The sequence below is a fragment of the Mus musculus genome, chromosome 9, assembly GCF_000001635.26.
Source record: "Mus musculus strain C57BL/6J chromosome 9, GRCm38.p6 C57BL/6J".
In the NCBI taxonomy this organism is placed as follows: domain Eukaryota; kingdom Metazoa; phylum Chordata; class Mammalia; order Rodentia; family Muridae; genus Mus; species Mus musculus.
In genome coordinates, this window is record NC_000075.6 from 5,345,225 (window position 1) to 5,373,034 (window position 27,810).

The 27,810-nt window shown below is 38.1% G+C and overlaps 1 protein-coding gene across 2 annotated transcripts; it reads left to right on the forward strand.

Annotated features, from left to right (window-relative positions):
* The first annotated feature begins 217 nt into the window (after nt 1–217).
* On the forward strand, nt 218–27,810 carry Casp12 (caspase 12). 2 transcript variants are annotated; one of them, XM_006509840.2, is made up of 11 exons: nt 218–301; nt 1,258–1,299; nt 3,675–3,734; nt 5,176–5,253; nt 6,973–7,067; nt 7,448–7,621; nt 8,410–8,644; nt 9,310–9,459; nt 13,022–13,131; nt 13,501–13,619; nt 26,529–27,427. In XM_006509840.2, the coding sequence occupies exons 1-10, from the start codon at nt 295–297 to the stop codon at nt 13,597–13,599; spliced, it is 1,050 nt and encodes a 349-aa protein (XP_006509903.1). In that variant the 5' UTR covers nt 218–294; the 3' UTR covers nt 13,600–13,619; nt 26,529–27,427. The 2 variants fall into 2 exon arrangements, with proteins under 2 accessions (XP_006509903.1, NP_033938.3); NM_009808.4 differs by having other exon boundaries at nt 252–301; nt 1,258–1,509; nt 26,529–27,810.

Consider the following 27,810-nt stretch of genomic DNA (forward strand, 5'->3'; position numbering starts at 1 on the left):
GCTAAGAAAAACAACTCAGAGTGCATTTTGAAATTGTGCTAATGATAGACTAGATTGAGAATGAATTGTGCATGAATATACATTTTCAGCCAATAAACTTTGTAAAGTCAAGAGAAACTCTGCTTATAATAGCAGAGCCCTGGTTGACTTTCTGGGAAAAGAGCAGGAGAATTTGGCAAGCGGGTGTTTTCAGTGACACAGCACCATTGGTATGTTTCTGGGAAGGAAAGGCACACTGTTTCTCAGATTGCTTTCGGTTTTGATGCTTTTTATGTCCAGGAGTCCTGCACAGCCATGGCGGGTGAGTCCTTTCTTTGTTTATGCTTGTGTTGAGGGAGTTACATATGGATTTCTGAGAGAAGAGATAACAATGCTTCATCAAAGCAGAGCTGTTTGTAAGTTGAGGGGAGGGAGGCTATGGTAGCACATGTTGAAGCAGAGTGCGTGCAGATACTCTCAAAGGCATTTATCCTCAGCATTTACAGCTGTGGGAAAGAAAGGAAAATGAATCTCTCTAGACCCCTCCTTTTAGTATTTTCCTGTGTTTTAAGTATTGCCTTTGACTCACTGACTAGAGGTTTTCTCCAGCTCTCTGGGTGTTTTGTTCTGAGGATGAGAAACTTTACTACTGAACAAAACCTTGCATTTTCTCTATCTTTCTGCTCTGTATCTGAACTACTTTTCAGCAGCAAGCCAGGCAGCTAGTTTGATTTCTCTATTTCTACACAGAGCTCTCTAGGACCACTGGCAGTATAAACAAAATGTGGGACAATATAGCTGTAATGTGTTCACGTTATACTATGCTGTGTATGGAATAAAATATCCTTTTAAGATATTTACAAAAATGAGCAAAAGTGGAAGGGTCATGAGTGATCTGCAGAAATGTCAGACATCAGGTATCTATGGCTGAATCGCCTGATGAAGTTGTTTCTCTTCTCCCCACTTATGTTTCCTCCTGTACAAACTTGATATGTGTTGGGCAATATAAATGCTTCTGTGGGTTCATAGACAAATTGTCACTCAACTGTCACCTGATTAATTATATTATAATCTCAAAAATGAAGGACAGCCATTTATAAAAAGGAAAGGCCATGGGTCCCATCCTTAGGCAGTGAGTATAATTCCCAAGAAAGCCTTACAGGCAGTCCTGTTTATTTATCTATGTGGGCGATTCTTGTCTGTATTTGAATTTGAAAGCTGGTAGTGCAGAAACATATTTAAATACCTTTCCATGTCTAAATGATATTATTTTTACAGCCAGGAGGACACATGAAAGAGATCCAATCTACAAGATCAAAGGTTTGGCCAAGGACATGCTGGATGGGGTTTTTGATGACCTGGTGGAGAAGAATGTTTTAAATGGAGATGAGTTACTCAAAATAGGGGAAAGTGCGAGTTTCATCCTGAACAAGGCTGAGAATCTGGTTGAGAACTTCTTAGAGAAAACAGACATGGCAGGAAAAATATTTGCTGGCCACATTGCCAATTCCCAGGAACAGCTGAGTTTACGTGAGTAGTTCTGGCCAAAATGCCATCAGCTCCTTTTTTTCTACTTCCTACAAAACTTCTGTGTTTACTTCTGTTCTTAAGGAAATCTGACCTCCCCATATCCCTTAGACTGTTACTTGTCTATTTGTTTAGCAGATGAAAAACACCCAGATTCACCCAAACTACTTTTCTACTCCTGAATATTTTATTTTTCCCTTAACAATTGCACCACTGATTACCCCATGAAATTTACATATTCAATACATTATTGTGTTTCTCTGTCCTAAACCACAGGCATAAGAAGGCAAGCCTCATTGGCTACTTTATTCATGAAACATATTGATCATGTAAGAAATCACACATGACAGATGGCAGGTACTCATCAAATATCAAGTCATCTTGATTAAGAAAAAGCAGGATTTTTTGTTTTGTTTTTCTTTATTTTATTTTTTATTTCATTGTTTAATGGTTATTTATTTGTTTACATTTCAAATGTTGTCCCCTTCCTAGTCTCCCCTCTGCAAGCCTCCCATCCTATCCTCATCCCCCTGCCTCTATAAGGGTGCTTCCCCACCTTTTCACCCACACATATCTCACTACCCTAGCATCCCCCTATGCTGGGGCATCAAGCCTCCACAAGACCAAGGGCCTCCCCTCCCATTGATGCCAAATAAGGCACTCCTCTGGTACATATGCAGCTAGAGCCATGGGGTTCATCCATGTGTAATCTTCAGTTGATGGTTTAGTCCCTGGGAGCGCTGGGAGGTTTAGTTAGTTGATATTGTTATTCTTCCTACGGGGCTGCAATCCCCTTCAGCTCCTTCAGTACTTCCCTATCTCTTCCTTCGGGGTCCTTGTGCTCAGTCTGATGGTTGGCTGAGAGCATCCTTATCTGTATTGGTCAGGCTCTGGCAGAGCTCCTCGTGGGACCACTATACTAGTCTCCTGACAGCAAGTGCTTCTTGGCATCAGCAATAGTGTCTGGGTTTACTGCCTGCAGATCAGATGGATCCCTAAGTGGGACAGTCTCTGGATGGCTTTTCCTTCAGTCTCTGCCCCACTCTTAATCCCTATATTTTCTTTAAACAGAAGCAATTCTGGGTTAGAATTTTTGAGAAGGGTAGGTGGCCACATCTCTCAACTGGGGGCTGTGTCTATCTATTGAATATGGTCTCTATGGGTTCTATCTCCCCTGTGTTGGGTATTTCAGCTAATGTTATCCCCACTGGGTCTTGGGAACCTCTTGTCTCCCTGGAATCTGGAACTTTCTAGTGCCTACCCCCACTTGCCCAACCTCCACTGCTACACATCTACATTCAATTTCCTGATCCTCTGTACTTCTCACCTGTCTCCTCCCACACCTGATCCTGACCCCCTCCTTCTTTTATTGTGATCTAAGCTTCTAGTCATACCACGGAGATTTTAGACTCATTTTCAGATATAGAATGTTGAAGGAGGGAGTGGAGAAGGCCACTCTGTTCTCTTAGATGTAGCTCAATTCCTGAGATGAAAATCTCGTTGCTTTAATTCCTTCTGGAAAAAAATAAAACAAAACAAAATAAACAAACAAAAATCCCTGAATATGAAGTTTAATGGATTATTAATTTAGTTCTAAAAACAGCAAGTATTGTACATTTTTTGTATGTAGTTGTCTCATTCATGTCTCAGGTTTTCTATTTTGATAACACAGCATCAATCACCGAAGAACAGTGGGTGTTTATGTACTGCATTAAATATTTAGCACAAGGTAGCAAGTGGTCCTTGGTCTGCAGTCCCATCATTCTACCCCAGCAAGTAATAAAGAAATGTGTATCTTAAATTCTTGGCATTTTTTGTCTGCTTTATTTTTGTTGTATAAAGAACAACTTTAATACAGTCAAGTATATCTTTGTTCTCAGATAAATAAATGCAGTTACAAGGAAACTCTGGGTACAGCCTTTGTCTACATCTTTATTTATATAAGAATCACAGAAAAGTTCTTGTTTTGTAGAATGTGTGCCTTCAGTTTTTATTTGAAAAAGGCTAGCATGCTTATAAACAAAACTGAAGCTTGGCAACCAGATGGAACGTCTATGTTTCAAAGAGCAACATGGGTATTTACTTAGTGCTTGAGAGGGTTTCACGTATAAATGTTCTAGAAATTTTGTTATATTGCCCCCAAAAATCTGCTGTTAATATTGTTTCAGAATTTTCTAATGATGAGGATGATGGACCTCAGAAGATATGTACACCTTCTTCTCCATCAGGTAATTATGCATTATGCAACAGACTGCCACAGTATCCATTTGATCTCTATTTTTATGTCCTAGGAAAGACTCAGGGAACTTTAGTAGTCTACATTCTCATTCTCAGAAGGGACAGCAGTATATAGCTTCTGAGTGAAGTAGAGTCATTTGACACTGGAGACATAGCCAGTGATTGCTCATATCCAGGGGATGTCCACTTAGCCCTGAGCAAATGGACAACAGAGTTTGGATTCAGGGATCACAAGTAATAACACAATATAAAAAAATAAAAGGAGGGCATAACACTAGAGGGATGAGGAATGGGGAAACAAGCAGGAGTTTAAAACAGATAGTATTAAACATGAAAATTGTAAGGGGAAAACAACAAATCCACAATTGTTCAGTTAAGCTGTCCTTTGGGGTGCACCTGAGACTTGCCAACCAGCTACCTCACCCTAGGTAGATATTTGACAGAGCAGCCCCTGCCAGGCTCCTGAGATTCTTTGTATAGGAGAGATAAGGTGCTCCCAGGGGTAAGAGAGTGGCCGTTATACACTTGTAGAAAGAATACAGTTCAAGGGAAGGAACAAAGGTAGGTAAGGCCCTAAATCATGTGAATGGGGTAACAAGTTTAGTGTAGATTGAAAAAGACGTTTTTTCAACTTACATCACACCTAAGAAACAGGAAAAACATGAACTTTTTTGTTAACTCTCTTAACTGTAAACAGAACCTTTAGCTTTCAAAGCATACTTTTCCTGTTTCCGTCTAAATAGTAGTAGATTGGCATGCTCACAATTCTGTATGTCAGCATATGGAACTTTCTTTTTTAAATATTTTTATTATATATTTTCCTCAATTACATTTCCAATGCTATCCCAAAAGTCCCCCATACCCTCCCCCCAACTCCCCTACCCACCCACTCCCCCTTTTTGGCCCTGACGTTCCCCTGTACTGGGGCATATAAAGTTTGCAAGTCCAATGGGCCTCTCTTTCCATTGATGGCCGACTAGGCCATCTTTTGATACATATGCAGCTAGAGTCAAGAGCTCCGGGGTACTGGTTAGTTCATAATGTTGTTCCACCTATAGGGTTGCAGATCCCTTTAGCTCCTTGGGTACTTTCTCTAGCTCCTCCATTGGGGGCCCTGTGATCCATCCAATAGCTGACTGAAGAAAATATTTTTGAAACAGAATACTGATTCTCCTTTCCTTTGTCTACTCTGGACTCTGAAAATGAAATTAAAGAGCAAAGATGAGGGACAAGCTTTATTAAAGCAAGCATCATCTTTAGCTCTGATGGATAATTGCACAAAAAATCCCTGTTTCATGGGTCTTGCTTATCACTGAGGAATGGGGTCACAAGTTCCCTGAAATTACTTCATGGAGTCTCAGAAACTCTGGAGTGTTTTTACCCTCCACCACTAGAAAGTCCTTCAAATCCTGATTCTCAACTTCTCTTCAGAATCCAAGAGAAAAGTAGAGGATGATGAAATGGAGGTAAATGCTGGATTGGCCCATGAATCACATCTAATGCTGACAGGTAATGTTTATTCCAGAGCTTATGCTAATGTCATTTGAGAGAAAGTACATTTTCAAAGCTTTCTGGGGTTATGGGACAAGGCCACAGCCAAGAAGGCCATACAGGAGGCCACTACTATCGCTGACATGTGCTGTAATAACCCAGGTTTTTAAATGATGTTAATAATATCTTTAAATTTATAAAATAGTTATGGTTTTGGAAATTAGTAGCACAAGCAAGATGTAGTTAAGCTTGTGTGTATACTGTTTAAATTTCATATGTAATTATATAAAAAATACCTAACATGGTATGAGTCACATATGGACTACTGAGGCTTATTAAGGAATTACGTTTGTCTAGAAACAATAGTGATAGTGTTTTAGGAATGTTATATTTTCAGAAGTTCTGACAAACTAAGGAATAAAACCTATGGGTTTTTTTTTAAATGTTTGTATGTCTGTACCATACATTAAATGGAATGTTGAATTTCTGTTCTCAATATTTGGTTTATATAGCAGTAAGAATGGTAGATCAAGACTCCCTCACTAAAATTGAGTCTATTACTTAGTGAGTGATGATATACAATAAACATGTAAGAAGTAATGTGAATTCATTTAACAGATAAAAGAAAGTAAGTTAGACTAGAGAAAGCAATTGCATATGTAAGGATGGATTGAGGATTAAGAAGCAAAGGAAAGATATATGCTCAAATGTTTAGCCAATCACAACAAGGAGATATTTTAAAAAATACCTCCAAGGTGAAAAGGAAATTTGTGCAAAACTGTTGAGCAAAACTAGAGGCCAGGGTACACCTGAAACAGGAATGACCTTGCCATATTTAAAGTCCATATTTAAGGTTATAACTTGACAGGGAATAGGAAATTAAATTTGAAATAAGAAAAGCTGTTAAGTTCAGAGTCAGAGATATGATGCCTCAAACTTCTTCTCAGTGAAAAATGAGTCTAATATAGTAAACATGTATATGAATATTTGCTCATTTCTGTGCATGCATGTGTGTGCATTTGTGTGATTGTGTGCATACATGTGTGCATGCATGTGCATGTGTATATGTGTGTTTGTATGTGTGTGTTTATGAATGTGTGCATAGGTGTATGTGTGTGTGTGTGCATGTGGACATGCATATGTGTGTTGGGGTGGGGGTGTTTTTCTCAAAAATACCTTCATTGATAGTTGCCATTTCCTAAAAATTTGGTCAAATACAGATCCACTCATCAGCCCAGTCATTTATGAGAGTTATCCAACACCAAACACTGGACTGTGTTCCAAGAATTGCATATCTTAAAATAGAAAAAAAAGATAACAGATTTGTGGGTGGAGTCAAACATTAAACTGATGTGGGGTTTCCTTCACTGGAATGGCCTGAAAGGCTATCCAAGGGTAAAAAATTAAAATATCAATTACTTGTTGAAGTCTACTAAATGAAGCTTAAGTTCCTTACAAAGTTTAGATCCCTACATTTATGTGATTCTAATGTGTTGAACTTGAAAGACTAGATAATGTTGCAAACACTAGAAAAGCACAAAAATGTCAGTAATAAACAGAAAACAAAAAAGCGAAAAAAATCAAGATTTTTGCTTCAGTTGTTTATATATGAATTCGTTTTTACCTTTCATTAGTTTTCTGAGGAGCACCAATGAGCACTCTAAAATGATGAACTCGGGGATGTGACATGTGGATGTATGACTTATGGGACAGTGTCAGTTCTGTTTTCTCTTTCAGCTCCTCATGGACTCCAGAGCTCAGAAGTCCAAGATACACTGAAGCTTTGTCCACGTGATCAGTTTTGTAAGATAAAGACAGAAAGGGCAAAAGAGGTGATGAGCTGTGGAAGCAAGGGGCTGTCTTAGCCTTTTCAGGCTACACATACAGATTCCTTCAGATCTGACAAAGGAAAATGAACTTCATCTAATCAAGTGGTGCTCATCCTAAATTTTTCCCATTTTTAAATTTTATCTCAAATTATGTCCTCAAATCCACCCCACCACAAAATCCAAGTCATGTCACTAGTCAAAAATTAATATCTATTCAGGCCCCAATATATGTTTTCAGTCTCACATTCTATCATTTCATCAGCAGAGCACAGCTCCATCAGCAACATTCTGTTGCTCACTATTACTATTTTCATCTGCACTATATTGATTTTGGAAGTACGGGGAGGTCCCTTTCTTAAATCTCCTGTGTCTGTTAACTGCAGATATATCCAGTGATGGAGAAGGAGGGACGAACACGTCTGGCTCTCATCATCTGCAACAAAAAGTTTGACTACCTTTTTGATAGAGATAATGCTGATACTGACATTTTGAACATGCAAGAACTACTTGAAAATCTTGGATACTCTGTGGTGTTAAAGGAAAACCTTACAGCTCAGGTAATGTCCCCAGAGATTGGGGCAACCTTCTTTGTCCTTTTGTCAAACTCTCTTTGGGTAGCAACAAGAAGAAATTATATTTGCTTCAGAGCAGAATTCCTGAGTTTTGACCTTCTCCAAAGTGTAGTTTCATAGAAATTATTCACAGAATGCCTTGTAACATTATTTTAACAAAACAGGAGTATTTCTTAAGTGTTAGTCTGCGTGTCTCCATTAACTGGTATTCTAAGAGACACATAAACTCTGAGCCTTGAAATTTCCACAATCCAGAGAATAAACACATAAGATTTAACAATATCAGAACAAAATGCCTAATTATTGAAAGTTATACAAAGGTTGTGATCTCAGTTCTGTTCAAAGCAACCTGGGCAGATTTGATTAAACTATGCAAAACTTGATATTGTTTGATGTGAAAAAATTTCACATTTCTAATTTTTTTTAACATAAACTTCTCTGTGTACCACTTCTTTCAATGTGAATTTTCCAAAACCTAATTGTATAAAAGTTAGTTTCTATTATATTCCATCTCTTATAGTCTGTAGAAATCCAAGATTTTCCTTAAAACCATAGGAATGAAAACTATGTTTAAAAAAAACAAACAAACAAAAAACAAAAAAAACTAATGTTCATAACATTTTCAGATCTGATGTAAAAATATTACTTATCTTACTTCTTTGCCCAAATTGCTTGACTGATAGAAGTTATTTAGTTTTTGTGAACTCCCTTTGTTATTCAGATACAAACTTTATTTGGAGAATTCATTGGGTTTGACTCTAGAGTCTTTTTAGGAAATGGAGACAGAGTTAATGCAGTTTGCTGGCCGTCCAGAGCACCAGTCCTCAGACAGCACATTCCTGGTGTTTATGTCCCATGGCATCCTGGAAGGAATCTGTGGGGTGAAGCACCGAAACAAAAAGCCAGATGTTCTTCATGATGACACTATCTTCAAAATTTTCAACAACTCTAACTGTCGGAGTCTGAGAAACAAACCCAAGATTCTCATCATGCAGGCCTGCAGAGGCAGTGAGTCAGAGTCAGGGTTCTAGCATGTGGTTCTAAACTTTCCTCTATGAGTCTGGCATGCTCCAGTAGATGGGGTGGGGTGACATTTTAGTACTACTGGTGTGTCCAGGCCAAAAGAAACTACCTTATGCCTTACATTTTAAAGAAACAATGAATATCCTGGGATAATAAGAAATGTCCCAGTCATTTATCAATATGATGGGTGTTGTATTGTTCTTTTTCATTGGGACTTTCTATAATATATTTTTGAGGCCAGGGAGATGGCTTAGTGAGTAATAGTGTTCACTGTACAATAACATACCCCAAGAACCTATGTGTAAAGGCAGGCATAGCATGTCTTCAGATAACTTCAGGACCATAGATGGTAGAGACAGGCAGAATACTGATGCTTTGCTAGCAGGCAAGCTCCAAACTCACTGAGAAATTCTGTCAAAAGAATAAGATAGAGCAAAATTATTTTTCCTTTAGCCTCTGAGTGTGCACAAGGATACCTTGTACACGTATATGTATTTGTTTTACACCCATGCAACATTTCCACATAGGTATTTGCATTTTCAATAAAATCATAATTCAATGTACCAAATAAGGTACATAATGGCATTTGTTATATTTTATGGAAGAATGTGTGTATGTTACATTTGTTTAAGAAGTGTCATCTCTCTTAGGATATAATGGAACTATTTGGGTATCCACAAACAAAGGGATAGCCACTGCTGATACAGATGAGGAACGTGTGTTGAGCTGTAAATGGAATAATAGTATAACAAAGGCCCATGTGGAGACAGATTTCATTGCTTTCAAATCTTCTACCCCACGTAAGTGACTTCAGATGTCCTGATTTCATTTTAGTAGTTTTTATACAACATGTTAGCTTGAGATAATATATTTTCAGTAAACAATCTATGTCTAATTATTGGGACATTTTCAGGGATAGAAATATTTAAAGTATTTGGGTTTTCATAATTAGATTTTCTTAGAAATGATTAATGTAAACAGGTAGTTTTAGGAAATCCAAAATTCAGATATTTTCATTATAAAAAAAATGAATGCTATTTCATTTTGGTTTGCTTTTTAAACATGTTAGTGACATTTTGATGCATAACTTATAATTTCACAAAACTCTACCGGTGAAAAATCCTAGGCCTAGGCATGTACTGTGGAAACTCTTAGCCTATTATTTTCATCTAATTTTTAGAAATTAGTTAACAATGAAATGTCTGCCTTCATATTAATGTAGTCAACAAATGGTTAATGATCTCCCTAGAGAAACTACAGTAAAGGTGACATATAGCCCAGAAACAAAACGAAATGAATGAATTTATGGAATTCCTAGGCAAATGGATGGACCTGGAGGGCATCATCCTGAGTGAGGTAACCCAATCACAAAGGACCTCACACAATATGTACTCACTGATAAGTGGATATTAACCCAGAAACTTAGGATACCCAAGATATAAGATACAATTTGCTAAACACATGAAACTCAAGAAGAACGAAGACCAAAGTGTGGATATTTTGCCCCTTCTTAGAATTGGGAACAAAACACCCATGGAAGGAGTTACAGAGACAAAGTTTGGAGCTGTGATGAAAGGATGGACCATGTAGAGACTGCCACATCCAGGGATCCACCCCATAATCAGCATCCAAACGCTGACACCATTGCATACACTAGCAAGATTTTGCTGAAAGGACCCAGATAGAGCTGTCTCTTGTGAGACTAGGCCGGGGCCTAGCAAACACAGAAGTGGATGCTCACAGTCAGCTATTGGACGGACTACAGGGCCCCCAATGGAGGAGCTAGAGAAAGTACCCAAGGAGCTAAAGGGATCTGCAATCCTATAGGTGGAACAATAATATGAACTAACCAGCACCCCCCTGGAGCTCATGTCTCTAGCTGCATATGAATCAGAAAATGGCCTAGTCAGCCATCAGTGGAAAGAGAGGCCCATTAGTTGTGCAAACTTTATATGCCTCAGTACAGGGGAATGACAGGGCCAAGAAGTGGGAGTGGGTTGGTGTGAGAGTGAGTGGGGGAGCGTGTGGGGGACTTTTGGGATAGCATTAGAAATGTAAATGAAATAAATACCCAATAAAAGAAGGGGAAAAAAAAACATTCCCAGTGGCTGAATGTCAATTTAGGCAAACATCCTTTTAAACAACCATCTATAACAGGCCTCTACAAAGACTTTAGAGAACAGGAGAACTTGTGACAAGTTTATACAAATCATGGTTCCTTCCATTCACATACTGTGAGAATAAGGTCAAATGTGTATAAATCATTTGGAGATTATGATATCCAAGAGTTTTGATTCTGTTTGTCTGTGGTGAGCTTTGACATGCAACCTTTCTAATAAGTCATGGCGCTGTATCTGCTGCTACTGAATGGCCGTATGTGAGCGAAGAGAGATTGGAGGGCTCTTCAAGTATAGACCAGAGAGGGAAAACTGAACTAAAGAGTGCCCACCCATACCTAGATAATGCACACTTTTATTTGTTTTTAGGTGTTGCAATTTTAATGAGATTTTATTTAAATTCTATATTTTTACTGAAAAAAGGAACTAAAATTCATATGTAATCTGCTAAGAACACTAAAGATGTTTTTACTGGTGGAAATAAAGTATACTATGCAAAATTATTTCATTCCTATTGCTCATGTAAAGTGTTGTGCTATAATTGGGCTAATGAAACACATACTACACAATAAAAACAGATATGGACCCTGACTTTTCTGGGCCAATTCTCATGGTTACGAGGCAGACATTAACTGGGGGGAAAACACAGCATGCTATAACAGAAATAGTAATAGTCATTTTCATTAAGTATTATAAAGAAATATGGGGCTCACAGCATATAAAGGTTACCCACTTCAAGGAAAAAGGCCATATTCCTCATTGTACAATCATAGTGCATGGAAGACCAGGGAAATAGAAGAGCTTGTAAGAAAAGACAAAGTCCCTTAAGCACTGAATCATGAGAGAAGCCAGATAAGGCAAGTTCTTACATGAACTTTCATGGTAGTAACTTTGGAGAAATTTAAACAATGAAGTGATGAAAATTTGACTGTTAAATAAAATTAATGAAACACAGTATAGTAAGAGTAGATGCAGCAAAGCTGGTCAGACTGCTATTGCATAACTGAGTGAGGCAAGTCATTGGCTCCAGTAACTAGTACATGAAGTTAATATGACTCATTGTTTTTGTTGATTTGACTGGGAAGAGATAGGAAGTATGGAGGTGATTCATTATCTAAAAAGATTACTACAGTAAAACTATTCAAGTAGGATGTTTTATTTTCCAAAGACTACACTATATTGTTTCATGCCATGTTAAAATTCTATTTAGCAGAAACCTATATGGAAGGAAGTACTACAAATATTCTCTGTTATAAATTAAAATGTCTATAAATTTTTTTAAGTGACTGTTTTAAAGTGAAGAATGGGGAGATTCTGCCAGAGAGTTGTGATGGCACTGGCATAGCTGAAAGCGAAATGATGGACAAAGAGTTGAGCAATTGTTGATTTCCAGGAGATATCTGCCTTAACGGTTGAGTTTGGGGATTTACAATTGCCAAAACAATATTTCTCGATGCTAAGGACAGATAGAAACAACAGAAAATTGAGAATAGAGTTAGAAAATTTCTTGGAATGAGGTTGGAAAAAATCTCTTAAAATTGAAAGCTAAATGAATGAATTTCAGAGTTATCAGTAAGGCTATCAGAGCTACCAACAAGTTCTAATGTGAATGATGGGCCACATGTAGGTGAGGCTTGATAAATGTAATTGGTTTAGGGATTTGGAAATGTTGGGTGGCAGGGGGCAGGAGACAGGGGGCAGTCCTGTTTTGTGGAATTCATATAAGATCTAGGAGGAAAAGCCAGGTACTAGCAGTCTTGTGAAAAGGAGCTGCCAAGGAAGGAAAGCTTTAAATGCAGTAGAAGAAATGTTGGCAGCTCGATGCCAGTTAAGTGACAGTTAGAGAACTGTTTCTCTGTGTTTTAAGAAGAGAAACTTAGTTCAAAAAACAGAGAAATGGTCTTCTTAAAAAGGGAGAAAAAGTGTGCAGAAAAATTATAGCCGAGCAGCAAGGACTGGTAATGGAAGGAAGTTTTTCCTTACCATGAAGTCATTCCTAGAAGGGCTCTGTAATCTTCCACAGGACTTGCTTGCTGTAGGCTGTAACATTGGGCTCCCCTATTCAAAATCCCCTGTGGTTTTATGACAGAAGATCCTCACAGGTTCTCCATGTGTGTTTTATGGAGGTCTTTGCTTTACTCTCCTTTGGCCTCCTTTCTTCTGTGAAGCACCCAATCATACTTAGTTCCTAAACTGTCATGCCCAGAGTCTTCATTTTTCATCATTCCCATGCCTTTATTTGCAGATAATATTTCTTGGAAGGTAGGCAAGACTGGTTCCCTCTTCATTTCCAAACTCATTGACTGCTTCAAAAAGTACTGTTGGTGTTATCATTTGGAGGAAATTTTTCGAAAGGTAAGGGTTTGGTTTTGTTCTTCTATGTCCACTAAAACTGTCATTATGCTAAGAGGCATAAACAGTTTTATTCTGATTATACTTAACAGATGATTCATTTAAAGAACAAATTTTTAGAATACCACATATAAGCAATACATTTATTTCTAAATCCCTCTGATTTTCAGACTCCTGCGAAGTCACTTTTCATAAGTTCCTAAGTTATTCTGCCTGCATTATATCCAAGTTTTCCTGTTACACTGTTACCCTACACAACAGCTACATTCCTAATATACAAAACTTTTGTTGTTGTTGTTGTTGTTGTCATGTAGAACAGCAAAAGAAGTTCCCTTCTTAGAAGATCTCTAAGGACTTTACTTGCCATTGCAGGTTCAACACTCATTTGAGGTCCCAGGTGAACTGACCCAGATGCCCACTATTGAGAGAGTATCCATGACACGCTATTTCTACCTTTTTCCCGGGAATTAGCACAGGCAACTCTCATGCAGGTAAATGTATGTAGGGAGTGGATGTGGGAACATTTACAGTATGTGCATAAAATCTGAATAGGCTACAGAATGATGGCGCCATGCCAGATTCCTGTTACTGAGGATATTCAGTAAAGAAGCTGAGGAAAATCTTGCTTTTATTTGCTTTCATTGTGGTATACTAATTTCATAAGAAATTATTAGTCATGTAGTAGCCAAGTAAAAACCCACTGAGAATTAGTCTTCTTTCTGGAACTTAATCAGTGAAGGGAAATATTTGATTTTGATGAAAGTACAACCCTCTCTAATTTTCTTTTTTTTTCCATTTTTTATTAGGTATTTAGCTCATTTACATTTCCAATGCTATACCAAAAGTCCCCCATACCCACCCACCCCCACTCCCCTACCCACCCACTTCCCCTTTTTGGCCCTGGCGTTCCTCTGTACTGGGGCATATAAAGTTTGTGTGTCCAATGGGCCTCTCTCTCCAGTGATGGCCAACTAGGCCATCTTTTGATACATATGCATCTAGAGTCAAGAGCTCCGGGGTACTGGTTAGTTCATAATGTTGTTCCACCTATAGGGTTGCAGATCCCTTTAGCTCCTTAGGTACTTTCTCTAGCTCCTCCATTGGGAGCCCTGTGATCCATCCATTAGCTGACTGTGAGCAACCACTTCTGTGTTTGCTAGGCCCCGGCATAGTCTCACAAGAGACAGCTACATCTGGGTCCTTTCGATAAAATCTTGCTAGTGTATGCAATGGTGTCAGCGTTTGGATGCTGATTATGGGGTGGATCCCTGGATATGGCAGTCTCTACATGGTCCATCCTTTCATCTCAGCTCCAAACTTTGTCTCTTTAACTCCTTCCATGGGTGTTTTGTTCCCACTTCTAAGGAGGGGCATAGTGTCCACACTTCAATCTTCATTTTTCTTGAGTTTCATGTGTTTAGGAAATTGTATCTTATATCTTGGGTATCCTAGGTTTTGGGCTAATATCCACTTATCAGTGAGTACATATTGTGTGAGTTCCTTTGTGAATGTGTTGCCTCACTCAGGATGATGCCCTCCAGGTCCATCCATTTGGCTAGGAATTTCATAAATTCATTCTTTTTAATAGCTGAGTAGTACTCCATTGTGTAGATGTACCACATTTTCTGTATCCATTCCTCTGTTGAGGGGCATCTAGGTTCTTTCCAGCTTCGAGCTATTATAAATAAGGCTGCTATGAACATAGTGGAGCATGTGTCCTTCTTACCAGTTGGGGCATCTTCTGGATATATGCCCAGGAGAAGTATTGCTGGATCCTCCGGTAGTACTATGACCAATTTTCTGAGGAACTGCCAGACTGATTTCCAGAGTGGTTGTACAAGCTTGCAATCCCACCAACAATGGAGGAGTGTTCCTCTTTCTCCACATCCACGCCAGCATCTGCTGTCACCTGAATTTTTGATCTTAGCCATTCTGACTGGTGTGAGGTGGAATCTCAGGGTTGTTTTGATTTGCATTTCCCTGATGATTAAGGATGTTGAACATTTTTTCAGGTGCTTCTCTGCCATTCAGTATTCCTCAGGTGAGAATTCTTTGTTCAGTTCTGAGCCCCATTTTTTAATGGGGTTATTTGATTTTCTGAAGTCCACCTTCTTGAGTTCTTTATATATGTTGGATATTAGTCCCCTATCTGATTTAGGATAGGTAAAGATGCTTTCCCAATCTGTTCGTGGTCTTTTTGTCTTATTGAAGGTGTCTTTTGCCTTGCAGAGACTTTGGAGTTTCATTAGGTCCCATTTGTCAATTCTCGATCTTACAGCACAAGCCATTGCTGTTCTGTTAAGGAATTTTTCCCCTGTGCCCATATCTTCAAGGCTTTTCCCCACTTTCTCCTCTATAAGTTTCAGTGTCTCTGGTTTTATGTGAAGTTCCTTGATCCACTTAGATTTGACCTTAGTACAAGGAGATAAGTATGGATCGATTCGCATTCTTCTACATGATAACAACCAGTTGTGCCAGCACCAATTGTTGAAAATGCTGTCTTTCTTCCACTGGATGGTTTTAGCTCCCTTGTCGAAGATGAAGTGACCATAGGTGTGTGGGTTCATTTCTGGGTCTTCAATTCTGTTCCATTGGTCTACTTGTCTGTCTCTATACCAGTACCATGCAGTTTTTATCACAATTGCTCTGTAGTAAAGCTTTAGGTCAGGCATGGTGATTCCACCAGAGGTTCTTTTATCCTTGAGAAGAGTTTTTGCTATCCTAGGGTTTTTGTTATTCCAGATGAATTTGCAAATTTCTCCTTCTAATTCTTTGAAGAATTGAGTTGGAATTTTGATGGGGATTGCATTGAATCTGTAGATTGCTTTTGGCAAGATAGCCATTTTTACAATGTTGATCCTGCCAATCCATGAGCATGGGAGATCTTTCCATATTCTGAGATCTTCTTTAATTTCTTTCTTCAGAGACTTGAAGTTTTTATCATACAGATCTTTCACTTCCTTAGTTAGAGTCACGCCAAGATATTTTATATTATTTGTGACTATTGAGAAGGGTGTTGTTTCCCTAATTTCTTTCTCAGCCTGTTTATTCTTTGTGTAGAGAAAGGCCATTGACTTGTTTGAGTTAATTTTATATCCAGCTACTTCACCGAAGCTGTTTATCAGGTTTAGGAGTTCTCTGGTGGAATTTTTAGGGTCACTTATATATACTATCATATCATCTGCAAAAAGTGATATTTTGACTTCCTCCTTTCCAATTTGTATCCCCTTGATCTCCTTTTGTTGTCGAATTGCTCTGGCTAATACTTCAAGTACTATGTTGAAAAGGTAGGGAGAAAGTGGGCAGCCTTGTCTAGTCCCTGATTTTAGTGGGATTGCTTCCAGCTTCTCTCCATTTACTTTGATGTTGGCTACTGGTTTGCTGTAGATTGCTTTTATCATGTTTAGATATGGGCCTTGAATTCCTGATCTTTCCAAGACTTTGATCATGAATGGGTGTTGGATCTTGTCAAATGCTTTTTCTGCATCTAACGAGATGATCATGTGGTTTTTGTCTTTGAGTTTGTTTATATAATGGACTACATTGATGGATTTTCGTATATTAAACCATCCCTGCATCCCTGGAATAAAACCTACTTGGTCAGGATGGATGATTGCTTTAATGTGTTCTTGGATTCGGTTAGGGAGAATTTTATTGAGGATTTTTGCATCGATATTCATAAGAGAAATTGGTCTGAAGTTCTCTATCTTTGTTGGATCTTTCTGTGGTTTAGGTATCAGAGTAATAGTGGCTTCATAAAATGAGTTGGGTAGAGTACCTTCTACTTCTATTTTGTGAAATAGTTTGTGCAGAACTGGAATTAGATCTTCTTTGAAGGTCTGATAGAACTCTGCACTAAACCCGTCTGGTCCTGGGCTTTTTTTGGCTGGGAGACTATTAATAACTGCTTCTATTTCTTTAGGGGATATGGGACTGTTTAGATGGTCAACTTGATCCTGATTCAACTTTGGTACCTGGTATCTGTCCAGAAATTTGTCCATTTCGTCCAGGTTTTCCAGTTTTGTTGAGTATAGCCTTTTGTAGAAGGATCTGATGGTGTTTTGGATTTCTTCAGGATCTGTTGTTATGTCTCCCTTTTCATTTCTGATTTTGTTAATTAGGATTTTGTCCCTGTGCCCTCTAGTGAGTCTAGCTAAGGGTTTATCTATTTTGTTGATTTTCTCAAAGAACCAACTCCTCCTTTGGTTAATTCTTTGAATAGTTCTTCTTGTTTCCACTTGGTTGATTTCACCCCTGAGTTTGATTAATTCCTGCCGTCTACTCCTCTTGGGTGAGTTTGCTTCCTTTTTTTCTAGAGCTTTTAGATGTGTTGTCAAGCTGCTAGTATGTGCTCTCTCCCGTTCCTTCTTGGAGGCACTCAGAGCTATGAGTTTCCCTCTTAGAAATGCTTTCATTGTGTCCCATAGGTTTGGGTACGTTGTGGCTTCATTTTCATTAAACTCTAAAAAGTCTTTAATTTCTTTCTTTATTCCTTTCTTGACCAAGGTATCATTGAGAAGAGTGTTGTTCAGTTTCCACGTGAATGTTGGCTTTCCATTATTTATGTTGTTATTGAAGATCAGTCTTAGGCCATGGGTCTGATAGGATACATGGGACAATTTCAATATTTTTGTATCTGTTGAGGCCTGTTTTGTGACCAATTATATGGTCAATTTTGGAGAAGGTCCCGTGAGGTGCTGAGAAGAAGGTATATCCTTTTGTTTTAGGATAAAATGTTCTGTAGATATCTGTCAGGTCCATTTGTTTCATAACTTCTGTTAGTTTCACTGTGTCCCTGTTTAGTTTCTGTTTCCACGATCTGTCCATTGATGAAAGTGGTGTGTTGAAGTCTCCCACTATTATTGTGTGAGGTGCAATGTGTGCTTTGAGCTTTACTAAAGTGTCTTTAATGAATGTGGCTGCCCTTGCATTTGGAGCGTAGATATTCAGAATTGAGAGTTCCTCTTGGAGGATTTTACCTTTGATGAATATGAAGTGTCCCTCCTTGTCTTTTTTGATAACTTTGGGTTGGAAGTCGATTTTATCCGATATTAGAATGGCTACTCCAGCTTGTTTCTTCAGACCATTTGCTTGGAAAATTGTTTTCTAGCCTTTCACTCTGAGGTAGTATCTGTCTTTTTCCCTGAGATGGGTTTCCTGTAAGCAGCAGAATGTTGGGTCCTGTTTGTGAAGCCAGTCTGTTAGTCTATGTCTTTTTATTGGGGAATTGAGTCCATTGATATTAAGAGATATTAAGGAAAAGTAATTGTTGCTTCTTTTTATTTTTGTTGTTAGGGTTGGCATTATGTTCTTGTGGCTGTCTTCTTTTTGGTTTGTTGAGGGATTACTTTCTTGCTTGTTCTAGGGCGTGATTTCCGTCCTTGTATTGTTCTTTTCTGTTATTATCCTTTGAAGGGCTGGATTCGTGGAAAGATATTGTGTGTATTTGGTTTTGTCGTGGAGTACTTTGGTTTCTCCATCTATGGTAATTGAGAGTTTGGCCGGGTATAGTAGCCTGGGCTGGCATTTGTGTTCTCTTAGTGTCTGTATAACATCTGTCCAGGCTCTTCTGGCTTTCATAGTCTCTGGTGAAAAGTCTGGTGTAATTCTGATAGGCCTTCCTTTATATGTTACTTGACCTTTCTCCCTTACTGCTTTTAATATTCTATCTTTATTTACTGCATTTGTTGTTCTGATTATTATGTGTCGGGAGGAATTTCTTTTCTGGTCCAGTCTATTTGGAGTTCTGTAGGCTTCTTGTATGATCATGGGCATTTCTTTCTTTATGTTTGGGAAGTTTTCTTCTATTATTTTGTTGAAGATATTAGCTGGCCCTTTAAGTTGAAAATCTTCATTCTCATCAATTCCTATTATCCGTAGGTTTGGTCTTCTCATTGTGTCCTGGATTTCCTGGATGTTTTGAGTTAGGATCCTTTTGTATTTTGTATTTTCTTTGACTGTTGTGTCGATGTTCTCTATGGAATCTTCTGCACCTGAGATTCTCTCTTCCATTTCTTGTATTCTGTTGCTGATGCTCTCATCTATGGTTCCAGATCTCTTTCCTAGGGTTTCTATCTCCAGCGTTGCCTCGCTTTGGGTTTTCTTTATTGTGTCTACTTCACCTTTTAGTTCTAATATGATTTTGTTCATTTCCATCACCTGTTTGGATGTGTTTTCCTGTTTTTCTTTAAGGACTTCCACCTGTTTGGTTGTGTTTTCCTGCTTTTCTTTAAGGTCCTGTAACTCTTTAGCAGTGCTCTCCTGTAATTCTTTAAGTGACTTGTGAAAGTCTTTCTTGATGTCCTCTATCATCATCATGAGAAATGTTTTTAAATCTGGGTCTAGATTTTTGGTTGTGTTGGGGTGCCCAGGACTAGGTGGGGTGGGAGTGCTGCGTTCTGACGATGGTGAGTGGTCTTGATTTCTGTTAGTAGGATTCTTACGTTAGCCTTTCGCCATCTCTGAAGCTAGCTGTTATAGTTGTCACTGTTAAGAGCTTGCTCTTCAGGTGACTCTGTTAGCCTCTATAAGCAGACCTGGGAGGGTAGCTCTCTCCTTAGTTTCAGTGGGCAGAGTATTCTCTGCAGGCAAGCTCTCTTCTTGCAGGGAGGGTACCCAGATATCTGGTGTTCGAACCAGACTCCTGGCAGAAGTTGTGTTCCACTCACCAGAGCTCTTAGGATCCCGTGGGGAATCCTGTGTGGGCCAGTGCGGGTGTTGGGCGAGTCTGCTGGCAAGGTACCCTAGGGCTCGAGTGGAGCGGAAGGGGCTTGTGCCCCAGGTCAGGCCCGGGTAGCCTGCTTCCCTATTTCCCCGCAGTCTCAGGTTCCGCGCGATTGGATTGGGGCAGGCGTTGTGTTCCACTCACCAGAGGTCTTAGGATCCCGTGGGGAATCCTGTGTGGGCCCTTGTGGGTGTCGGGCGAGTCCGCTGGCAGGTACCCTGGGGCTCGACTCCCTCTCTAATTTTCTAATTGGAAATACCATGCACAGAATTTATCTCTTATGAAGAATGCATTTTGCTGAACCATATACTTTGTGCTTGTGATAAGCATTGTCTGAGCCACATGTAGAATGAGAAGACATTGCCCAAACTGTGCTGAGGACCCTGGTCTGCTAACCACCTTCACCTGGGGGTTCATGCAGACCACATCCTTTTTATAGATATATTTCTAACTGCAGAGACCATTCTAGTTTTATCTTAAATTCAGTACTGTGAAGACCCGTTCACTTGCTACCTTTTGAAAGTGAAAGAATTATAACAAAAGAGTACTTGTAAGAGACCTATGTTTCCACAGCGAAGTTTTAAACCAAACTTTTTATCTATTTAGTTTCCACAAATATCAGGATCAAAACTACAATTGTAACTGGACCGATGAACAAATGAATCCTGAGAAACTGAGTTTCTCATTTTATAATATTAAATCATGCTCATTACAAAGCAAATATAAAAGTCATATTTTTAAAAATAATAGATAATCACTGACAACATTTTTTAAAAACTCTGTTTGTAAAGATGTTCACTTGGAATGAATTCTGCCTGTTATAGTTTTCTTAGAGCCTTTGTTAATGGTTACAGCTTTGATTCTCATGATGTCTGTGAAGAACGCACAGCCTACTATAGACTCTAACTTTATCTTTAAAGTTGTTGATTATTAATTCATATACAACCATTTTTAAGGATATTTTCTTTATTTACATTTCAAATGTTATCCCATTTCCTGGTTTTTCCCCCCAGTAATCCCTGATACCATCCCCCCCCTTTTTCTGCTTCTATGAGGATGTTCCCCCAACCACCCACCCACCCCCACCCTCCCACCATCAAACTTTCCTAAACTCAGACATCCATCAAGCCTTCACAAGAAAAAGGGCTTCTCCTCCCATTGATGCCTGACATGGCTATCCTCTGCTACACATGTGGCTGAACCATGGGTCACTCCATGTGTACTCTTTGGTTGGTGTCTTCCTCTCTGGGAACTAGGGGTGTGGGAGGGCAGGTGTTGGTTGATATTGTTCTTCCTATGCAGTTGCAAATCCCTTTTAGCTCCTTCAGTCCTTTCTCCATTGGGGACCCTGTGCTCACTCCAATGGTTGGCTGCAAGCACCAGCCTCTGTATTATTCAGGCTCTGGCAGAGTCTTTCAGGAGACAGCTATATCAGGCTTCTGTCAGCAGTCACTGGCTTTGTTCCACTTTCTAAGAAGTACTGAAGCATCCATACTTTGGTCTTCCTTCTTCTTGAGCTTCATGTAGTCTGTGAATTGTATCTTGGGTATTCAGAGCTTTTGAGCTACTACAAACTTATTGATGAGTGTATACCATCTATGTTCTTTTGTGATTGAGTTGCCACTCTCAGGATGATATTTTCTAGTTCCATCCATTTGCCTAATAGTTATATGTATTCATTGGTCTTAATAGCTGTAAAGTACAACATTGTGTAAATATACCACATTTTCTGTATCCATTCCTCTAGTGAAGGACATCTGGGTCCTTTCCAGCCTCTAGGTTGTATAAATAAGCCTGCTATAAACATAATGGAGCATGTTACTTGTTTTGATGGAGAATCTTTTGGACATATGCCCCAGAGTGATATAGCTGGGCCTTCAGGCAGTGCTATGTCAAATTTTCTGAGAAACCACCAGACAGATTTCCACAGTGGTATGAACAGATTGCAATGTTCATCATTCTCCATATCCTCACCAGTATCTACTGTCACCTGAGTTTTTAATCCTAACTAGTTTGACTGGTGTGAGGTGGAATCTCACGGTTGTTTGATTTGCATTTCTCTGATGACTAAGGATGTTGAACATTTCTTTAGCTGCTTCTCAGCTATTTAATAATACTCAGTTGAATTTGTTGTTGTTGTTTTGGTTTTGGTTTTTTTTCGAGACAGGGTTTCTCTGTATAGCCCTGGCTATTCTGGAATTCACTTTGTAGACTAAGCTGGCCTCAAACTCAGAAATCCACCTGCCTCTGTCTCCCAAGTGCTGGGATTAAAGGCATGTGCCACCACCGCCCTGCAAAAACTTTTTGTTTAGCTCTGTACCCTACTTTTAATAGGGTTATTTGATTCTCTGGAATCTAACTTCTTGAGTTCTTTGTATGTATTAGCCCTCTATCAGATGTAGGGTTAGAAAAGTTCTTTTGCCAACTCTTGGCTACCCATTTGTCCTATTGACAGTGTCCTTTGCCTTTCAGAAGCTTTGTAATTTTATGAGGACCTGTTTGTTGATTTTTTGACCTTAGAGCATAAGTCATTGATGTTTTGTTCAGGAAATTTCTCCTGTGCCCATGTGTTCAAGGCTCTTCCCCAATTTCCCTTCTATTAGTTTCATGTTCATGTTATTATGTGAATGCCCTTGATCCACTTGGACTTGAGCTTTGCACAAGGAGATAATAACTGATCAATTTGCATTCTTCTACATGCTGACATCTAGTTGAACCAGCACCACTTGTTAAAAATTCTGTCTTTTTTCCACTGAATGGTTTTAGCTCCTTTGTGACCAACTAACCACAGGGTGTGAGTTCATTTCTGTGCTATTCCATGAATCTTCTTGCCTGTCACTGTACTAGTACCATACAGTTTTTATAAGTATTATAACTATTGCTCTGTAATTCAGATTGAGATAAGGGAAGTGATTCCTCCAGAACTTGTTTTATTTTTGAGAATAGTTTTTGCTATCCTGGGGTTTTTTTGTTTGTTTGTTTGTTATTTTTTTTTTGTTATACCAAATGAATTTGCAAATTGCTCTTTGTAACTCTATGAAGATTTGAGTTGAAATTATGATCGACAGTGTATTGAATCTATAGATTGCTTTTGGCAAGAAGACCATATTAATCCTGCCAATCCATGAGCATGAGAGATCTTTCCATCTTCTGAGATCTCCTTTGATTTCTTTCTTCAAAGACTTAAAGTTCTTATCATACAGATCTTTCACTTGCTTGGTTAGTGTCACAACAAGTTATTCTATATTATTTGTGACTATTGTGAATGGTGTCATTTCCCTATTTCTTTCTCAGCCTTTTTATCTTTTGTGTATAGGAAGGCTACTGCATTGTTTGAGTTAATTTTATTTATTTATTTATTTATTTATTTATTTATTTATTTATTTATTTCAAGATAGGATTTCTCTGTGTAGCTCTGGCTGTCCTGGAACTCACTCTATAGACCAGGCTGGCCTTGAACTCAGAAATGCACCTGCCTCTGCCTCTCAAGTGCTGGGATTAAAGGCATGCACCACCTCTGCCCAGCTTGAGTTAATTTTATATCCACCCAGATTGCTGAAGTAGTTCATCAGGTTTAGAAGTTCTTTGGTGGAATTTTGGGGGTCACTTATATATACTACCATATCATCTGCAGATAGTGATATTTTGGTATTCTTCCTTTCCAATTTCTATCCCTTTTATCTCCATTTGTTTTCTAGTTGCTCTAGCTAGAATTTCAAGTACTATAATGAATAGATGGGGAGAAAATGAGCTGCCTTGTCTAGTCCCTGATTTTAGTGGGATTGCTTCAAGTTTCTCTCCATTTAGTTTGATGCTGGTTGCTGTTTTGCTGTATATTGTTGTTACTATGTTTAGGTATGGGCCTCGAATTCCTGATCTTTCCAAAATTTTTAACATGAAGGGATGTTGAGTTTTGTCAAATGCTTTTTCAGCATGTAATAAAATGATCATGTAGGCTTTTTTTCCTTGAGTTTGTTTCTGTAGTGGATTATGTTGATGGATTTCCACATATTGAACCATACCTGCATCCCTGAGATGAAGCCTACTTGATCATGGTGTATGATCATTTTGATGTGTTCTTGGATTCAGTTTGCAAGAATTTTATTGAATGTTTTTGTATTGATGTTCATAAGGTTAATTGGTCTGAAGTTCTCCTTCTTTGTTGGGTCTTTGTATGGTTTAGGTATAAATGTAACTGTGGCTTCTTAGAATGAATTGGGTAGTGTTCCTTCTATTTCTATTTTGTGAAATAGTTTAAAGAGTATTGGTATTAGGTCTTCTTTGAAGGTATGATAGAATTTTGCACTAAATCCATTTGATCCTGGAAATATTTTTGGTTGAGAGACTTTTAATGACTGCTTTTATTTCTTTAGGGTTTATGGGAGTGTTTAGATGCTTTACCTGATCAGATTTTACTTTGAGACCTTATATCTATCCAGAAAATCGTCCTTTTCACCCAGATTTTCCAATTTGGTTGAGTTTAGGCTTTTGTAGTAGGATCTGATATTTTTTGTTTGTTTGTTGTTTTAATTTCCTTGGTTTCTGTTGTTATCTCACCCTTTTCATTTTTGATTTTGTTATTTTGGATACTCCCATTGTGCCCTCCAATTATTCTGGCTAAGGGTTTATCTATCCAGTTGATTTTCTCAAAGAACCAGTTACTGGTTTTGTAAATTCTTTGTATAGTTCTTTTTGTTTCTACTTGTTTGTTTTATTTCAGCCCTGAGTTTTATTATTTTCTGCTGTCTACTCCTCTTGGGTTTATTTGCTTTTTTTTTTTTGTTCCAGATGTTCTAAACCTCTTATACTTAGGTTAGGTTTATGTTCTGGATTTCCTAGATGTTTTGTGTTTGGAGCTTTTTGCTTTTTGAATTTTCTTTGACTGTTGTGTCAATGTTTTCTATGTTATCTTCTGCACCTGAGATTCTTTCTTCTATCTCTTGTATCCTACTGGAGAATCTTGTATCTGTGACTCCTGATTCCTAGGTTTTCTATCTCCAGGGTTGTCTCCCTTTGTGATTTCTTTATTGTTTCTATTTCCATTTTTAGATCCTGGATAATTTTGTTCAATTGCTTCACCTGTTTGATTGTGTTCTTCTGTAATTCTTTAAGTGATTTGGTATTTCCTTTTTAAGGGCTTCTAACTTTTTACCTGTGTTCTCCTGAAGTTTTTTTAGGGGAGTTATTATGTCCTTCTTAAAGTCCTCAATCATCATCATGAGAAGTGATTTTAGATACAAATCTTGCTTTTCTGGTGTGATGGTGTATCCAGGACTTGCTATAGTGGGAGAACTGGGTTCTGATGATGCCAAGTCACCTTGGTTTCTGTTGCTTATGTTCTTACCCTGGCCTCTCACCATCTGGCTATCTCTAGTGCTACCTGGCCTTGCTTTCTTGCCTGTAGCCTGTCCCTCCTGTGATCATGGTTGTGTCAGAATTCCTCAGAGTCCAGCTGTCTCTTTGATTATGTGATTCTGGGATCCTGGGATCCTGAGATTCTGGGTATGTCAGAGCTCCTGGGAGGCAAGCTGCTTCTGAGATCCTGAAATCCTGGTGTTACCAAGCTCCTGAGATCCTATGATCCTGGACCTATTCGAGCACCTATAATTCTGGGCATGTTAGAGCACCTGAGCATCATGCTTCCTCTGGGTGTTGTAGGACTGAGTGTGGAGCTAGCACCCAAGGAATGCTCTGGGCACTGGCTCAGACTGGAAGGGCTCTATATAACTTTTAATAGTGATATTTTCATGCCTTTACATGTGTTAACATGAAGTTAATTTTCTCAGAATATATTTCTAAAATCAGATCAGTGTATATAAATACAAACATTTCTAAGTATAATAAAGCCCCAAATTATGTAAATAAACTATATGCATAATACTAAAGCAGGAGAATCACCAATATAAAACAAATGATTGTTCTTATACTTACATACATGCAACAGTAGTGAAACATTGGAAAATTCATTGTAACACTATTAATTAATGTCTTGCTTCCTCTGACACCAGTTCCCAAATGTCAAATGTTTACACTAACACCAGCCTCTACAGGTTGATGTGTACATAGCATGTCTCTCCTCTATTGCCTAGCATTTGGACAATGGTTTACTATATAAGCCATTACCATTGTTTACCTTGATTTGCTTCTCCGTGGTGAATGCCATGCCACGTTATAAAGGACTGAGATTTGGGTATCATGTGTTGTCCATATTTTCCTCATTTGTTCTGATTTTATATGCCTTTCTGGGTAAATTTTTTGTTTTGTTTTTTGTTTTGTTTTGTTTTGTTTTTTTTTTTTTTGGTTTTTCGAGACAGGATTTCTTTGTATAGCCTTGGCTAACTTGGAACTCACTCTGTAGACCAGACTGGCCTCGAACTCAGAAATCCGCCTGCCTCTGCTTCCTGAGTGTTGGGATTAAAGACATGCGCCACTATGCCTGGCTCTGGGTAATTTTTATTTCAATGTTACAGGTTTTTTTAAATTTGGCATGAGATTTCCATGGGATATAATTATGTTTAGGAATGTGCTCTACTAATTAATTGTTACTTTCCCTTTTTTACCAGGAGTTTTATATCTCTAGTTTTTATAAACTTCTCAAAATTTTTCAGAAGAATATCCCTAGGATTTCTTATTTTAAAATTATTTTTAAGTAAGATTTGTTTTTTTTTCCACACAGTTCCCAGTCAAGTATTGCTGTAGCTGAGAAGAAAAGAAAATTCCAAGATCCCAGGATTTTTAAATGTGTAAAACTTTTCAGTTAGATATTTTATACAATATCATAAGGCTAGATAATTTCCATAGGTTATTTTTAGGGGAAACCTGATACGTAAAATTTTGCATGAAAAGTATAGATTCGTTCCTTCCTTCCAAATCTGCTCATCTTTTACTTTATTTTATTAAATTTATATTTGCACATTTTTGTAAAATGAATAAAGGAAAAAGACACTAAAGAACATGTCTGAACATATCCTGGAACTTCTTCTTTGTAAAATGAATAAAGGAAAAAGACACTAAAGAACAAAGATGATACACCTTTTGATGAACCACTTTCACCTATAAATTAGTAGTAAGAATTTACTCACAAGGAAGATCTTATCTACAATGTAGCTGAGAAATGAAACTGTTGCATATGTAGGTAAAACTAATCATCTTTTAGGAATAAGATAAAGAGGTTTATGTCCACTGTTTGTCTCTGGCATACATGGTTTTCATGCCTAGTGGCTACCTACCATTCCTTTCAATCAATTTCTTAGGATATAATTGACAAATTTATGCTATGTTTATAATTTTTCTCTTAAATGCTTTTGTAATAAGATATACTCACACATACACATTTAAGATTCTGTCTATTAGTGTTATTGAAATAAATCCTAGAAACAAAAATTAAAAGTTTAAAGCATTAAAGACAATTTTGAGACAAAATATTCTATGAAATTCTATGCAAAATTGAATTCTTCTACAAGTATGTGATGAAGCCCACCTACCACTATTTTTGTCATCTTGAGGATGTTATATCATTATTTTTACTTAACTGAGCTCAAATTAAAATCTTTGTTTATTCTTTGTTCTATAAAATGTTTCAGAATCTTTCTTTACTGCATAGTAAGTGTTAGCTCATTTTTCCTGGGGTTACAAGTTCTGTACAAGCATGCCTTGAAATTGTGAGAGCCACCCCTTCTGAGTGTTCTTCCTTAACTCATACCAGATCTATGATCTCTTTCTGAAAGTGTCCATTAACAGTTCATTTCTACCCTTTCTCTCTGGTCCTACTATCTTTTCAGTCTATGTTAAATATGTACCTATCCAAAAAAAAATCTCATGAGCACTTTTAAATTAAGGTCTGGTGGTTCCCCACATCCTTGCTTCTTTGCATTTGTCCTGATGGACTTAAACATAGCTTGTTTTTGCCATTTATATGTCCATACCTCCTCACAAGAATAAAAGCCCCACGAGGGATC

Excerpts from the sequence above, each read along its gene's own strand:
- Casp12 (NM_009808.4), top strand. Across the intron at positions 5,254-6,972 it reads ATCACATCTAATGCTGACAG|CTCCTCATGGACTCCAGAGC; the intron begins GTAATGTTTATT and ends TTTCTCTTTCAG. Across the intron at positions 8,645-9,309 it reads CATGCAGGCCTGCAGAGGCA|GATATAATGGAACTATTTGG; the intron begins GTGAGTCAGAGT and ends CATCTCTCTTAG.